At 41.9% G+C, this 4,255-nt stretch overlaps 1 protein-coding gene across 1 annotated transcript in view; it reads left to right on the forward strand.

The window, feature by feature from the left end:
- Positions 1–4,249, forward strand: part of XKR5 (XK related 5) — a 19,298-nt gene extending 15,049 nt beyond the window's left edge. Inside the window, exon 7 of the mRNA XM_072410062.1 lies at positions 1,589–4,249. Within this exon, the coding sequence (XP_072266163.1) occupies positions 1,589–2,562 (974 nt within the window). The 3' untranslated portion in view covers positions 2,563–4,249. The remainder of the gene's footprint in view (positions 1–1,588) is intronic.
- The last annotated feature ends 6 nt before the right edge of the window (positions 4,250–4,255 follow it).

Here is a 4,255-nt window from a genome sequence, read left to right on the forward strand (position 1 = left end):
TTTTTTTTTTTTTTTTTTTTTTTTTTTTTACTTTATTTTGATTTACTGACATGGCCCAAGTATACATATCAGGAAAGTCAATGTCCCCTATCCACATTTGTTATTGATCAGTGATTCATAGGGGTCTATTTACATAGCAGTGAATCTTCCATTCCCTGAATTATTCCATGGTGGAGAATCTCTCCGGTCTATGTGTTTCTATGGCAGTACAGCCAGCCCAAGTTACATACAACAACGGGGGATCACCTGTGTTCGTCAGAAAATCTGCTGCTTCTAGAAAAGCGATACTGAGTAATTGGTGTCCGACTATACATCATAGTCCTTGAGACAGAGGTTAGAGGAACAGATATTGAAGGTCTGAGATGCTGCTGGGCTGTTTATGATGGGAAAAGCCCTGTCCAAACCTCCCTAGATTCTTTCTGTAAAGGGGACCAAAACTCAACATTTTTACTTTACATAGAAGGGGAGAGAACCCTTCTCTATACAGTAAAAATGTTTTGTTCTTTTAGTGCAAATAAAAAGGATGCCCCTTTAAGTCTTGATTGCTGCGGCGATCAAGACTTAATGGCAGCACAGAGCCTCTCGGGATACATACGTCACGCATCCCGGGAGGCTCTGGGTGCTCCTTCTGCGCATGCCCTGATATTGGACATGTACAGAAGGGGCAAGGGAATGCCGATCTCACGAATGCACAATGAGATCGTCTCTTTTTTTTTTTTTCCCCTCTTCACAATGGCTACGTCACCAGATCTCGCACTTGTGCACGGAGCAATAAGACCAGAAAAGAGGGCAGAAGATAGCGGCTCCCAGCACAGATGAAGCAAACGAGGAATCGCGGGACAACGTGGGACCGGATCACAAGAAGGACCAGCGGCATCAAGGGATCTTTAGGATTTAAGGTAAGTTTGTTTTTTTTTTTTTAAACAGAATCCAGCAGCAGAATCAGACCTCTAATACCAGTCCCATCATCTTCTACCAAGATTGTTTATCATTGTACTGCTGTTTAAGAGTTTCCAGAAAGGTAAAAAATAAATAATATGTTAAGACAAACCTCTTTCCCTCATACCCTCACTACTTACTCATCATTCCACATCCCCCCTCCTATTGTCTGCTGTTTCCCCTACCTCATAGATTGTAAGCTCCTCAGGTCAGGGTCCTCTCCTCCTGCTATGTTTGTCTGCCATTTGAACCCCCTATTTGATGTACAACGCTGCATAAATATGTTGGCGCTATATCCTGTTTAATGAAAAAATTGTAACTGTTCTAACTTAAATACAAATTTAACTTAAACATAAAAAGGACTATAGCGGTTTTTATATAGCAGTTGATCTGACATTCATGAATTATTCCCCAGTGGAGAATCGTCCTGGTCTATGTGTTTCAGTGGCAGTAAAACATTTCAGGGAATGTCAGATTTACATCTTTATTTTCAAAGTGCTAAATAAAGGGCATCTGTGTGACATAGACAAGAAACCTTTTAGCAGAATGAGAACTGTGTCGTCAGCTTTCATAGTCCTCAGGAAGGGTTGGCAATGTTTTGGAAGTGCAGAAGGCCAGTTATAATATTTTTATTTGTACTGTTTTTCAGGCTGTGCCGCCCTAATTATTTACTACACTTTGCTGCACCCGAAATCCACAGAGATATACCAGAGTTGTAAGAAAAGTGGAATTCATCATACCAAACCAGATGCAACTGTTATGTCCTCCAGATGGTGGGGCTGCACTCCAAAAAAAGAAGCCAATGATAATTTTGGGAGAGAGGGGCTCGGCTCAATGACTGAGAACCAGGAGGGGGGTGCTGGCGATGAAAACCTGCCCTGGATGAAGGTTGCTGATAAAAGACATCACTTGCTTCTACTGAAACTCGCCATGAAGACGGGTAACATGTCAAAAATCAATGCTGCTTTTGGTGAGGGTGGTTTTGGCGACCTCTTTACACTCGGATGTGCACAGAATATCCAGCAGCCAATAGTTCAGGAGGAAAAACATTTAGAGAGCCCTAAAATTAATTCTACCCCATGGATTGTGGATGCAGGACAAACAAATGCTGACCATAAGTACGTTCTGCATGAATACTCTACCTATGTTACACTTGGAAACTCCAAAACAGGCGAATGTATAGACCCAAGGAATATCCAGAAGCAAATAAATGAGGGTGAAGCATTGGGATACTCTGTGAAATCCTCCGGGATGGATGGCGGATCTCCAACTAATGGACCTGTTGGAAGCCCAACGCTTTATTTCAGCGCACACGCCGATGGAAAGGATTCACATATTGATATTCCAGAAACCGACTCGAAACCTCAGACTGACAGCCCGCTAAAAGAGTTACCAGAAGTGGAGACTGAGAATATTCCCGTTATTTGTGTCAGTCCTATCCTCAGTTTAGCCACCAACAGCAACTTCCGCAGGAGCATTGGAGAAGACACAGGAAGTTTGTGGGAGGAATCTGATGTATCCCATGATGACTCTGCAATACCACAAAGCCGGGAACCTCGTGGCTATCACTTACTAACTTCTGGAGTTCTTCCTTTATCTGTACGAGGACAGCTCGTCCAGTAGGAGATGCCTTGTTTCACCTCCACACCCAAACCGCAAATCAGCAATGTGGAATCACAACCACGAGAGCCGGCAAAGGCCAAGAGAAGGCTGGACCAGTTGGCTGAGAGAATCTAATCACACGGAAGGTCTCCTAACCTAAAAAGGTTCTGTGCCTATAGCTGAAACACACTCCATATTGTGTCCTAAGCGCCTGGAATATTTGCAACGGACCCTTTTATGAGAGAATAATAATAGTTCCGTCAAGTGGAATAGTATGAAGGAATTGTCGCAATGGAGTTCAGTGTTGATGGTACATAACATTTTCAGCACTCGGTCCATTGTGCAAGTAACAGAAATGATATTTAAAGTTTCTTGTAATGCAGATCTATTATTTATTCTATATTTCTATGAAATCAGTGTTCATTTTGTATCTAGTCTTAATGGTACGTGTCTGGGGGTGCTGCCAGGCTCCTGTCTGACCAGATATATATATATATATATATATATATATATATATATGAAGGTCATAACATTTCAAGTCAAGGAACCTTGTGGCGTTCCCAGAATATTGGTGAGGATGCAGAGATCTCAGACACATTGGACTTAATAAAGCTCTCCAAGGCTGGAGAAGATCATATGTGGAGCTGGGTGATCCCCTTGCTATTATAATCGTTTACTATTAGTTGGCAAATGTTTTCAATCCTGAACCAGATTTACTGGATCACTCAGGTTCTCCCATGATAGCCTATCTTCTGTATTGGACAGCTTTAATAAATCGGGCTTATTGGCTGCTCAGGATTGCTTCGTCCCACGTTCTCTCATGCATGGGAAGATGAAGCAGTCAGACCTGACTTGCTATAGATGCATATGATCCAATTCAAAAATGTAAGTACTAATGTACTTACTGTCAAGAACAATGTAATGGCATCTTATGATCATAGTATGAGGGATTATTTGATTATTTTGGACTGTTTATATGATACTAAAGCAAGTATCAGAAGTTGACTTGCAATTACCTGTACAGCAGAGCTCGGTGTGTGTTTGGAGGGAGGGGGGGGTTGAAAACTGTAATTTGCACCATTGTCATTACTTTGCTTGGCCTATTGTCTTGTGTTTTTTTTTAATAACAGTAATTATTATTGTTATTGGAAGACATGAGAGCTAATTAGGTATTATGCGTGCGACTCTGCTAACTATGAAGATGTTTATACGTAGCAGAGAGCAGAAAGGCGGCCTCATCAGTCTGCTGCTGCTTTGTGACTGTCCATTCAGCAGGCTGGAGCTGAGGAGGTGACACTAAAGTATTCTGCAACTGTAAGCAGAGGCTGTGATAATGTGACTGTGTATATCTCAGATCTGGATGGACAGAAATACAAATCTGGGTCCTTTTATATTTCATCTGTGTACTTAGCATTAACAATATTGGACTTGCAGTTACTAATTTAGTTCAGTATTTTCCCCAGAAATTTGCTGGCGCTAGGTGGGAAGAAGAAGTCGGCAGGTGGCAGCTCCTGTATTATGACCCAACTTTTCAGTAACTGACACAAACAGCCGGGTGGGCACTGTAAAATCCCGGGTGGTGCACCCAGCTAAAAGAGGCCGGGGGAACTCTAGTTATTCTTGAAGCCATACAGTTCAATGTTGAACTGATGTTTGTGGAATGCGTTTATTCTGTAGTGGGGCTTAGATCACTTATAAAGATTTTTTATGATAT

This window comes from Pyxicephalus adspersus, chromosome 4, assembly GCF_032062135.1.
Source record: "Pyxicephalus adspersus chromosome 4, UCB_Pads_2.0, whole genome shotgun sequence".
In the NCBI taxonomy this organism is placed as follows: Eukaryota; Metazoa; Chordata; class Amphibia; order Anura; family Pyxicephalidae; genus Pyxicephalus; species Pyxicephalus adspersus.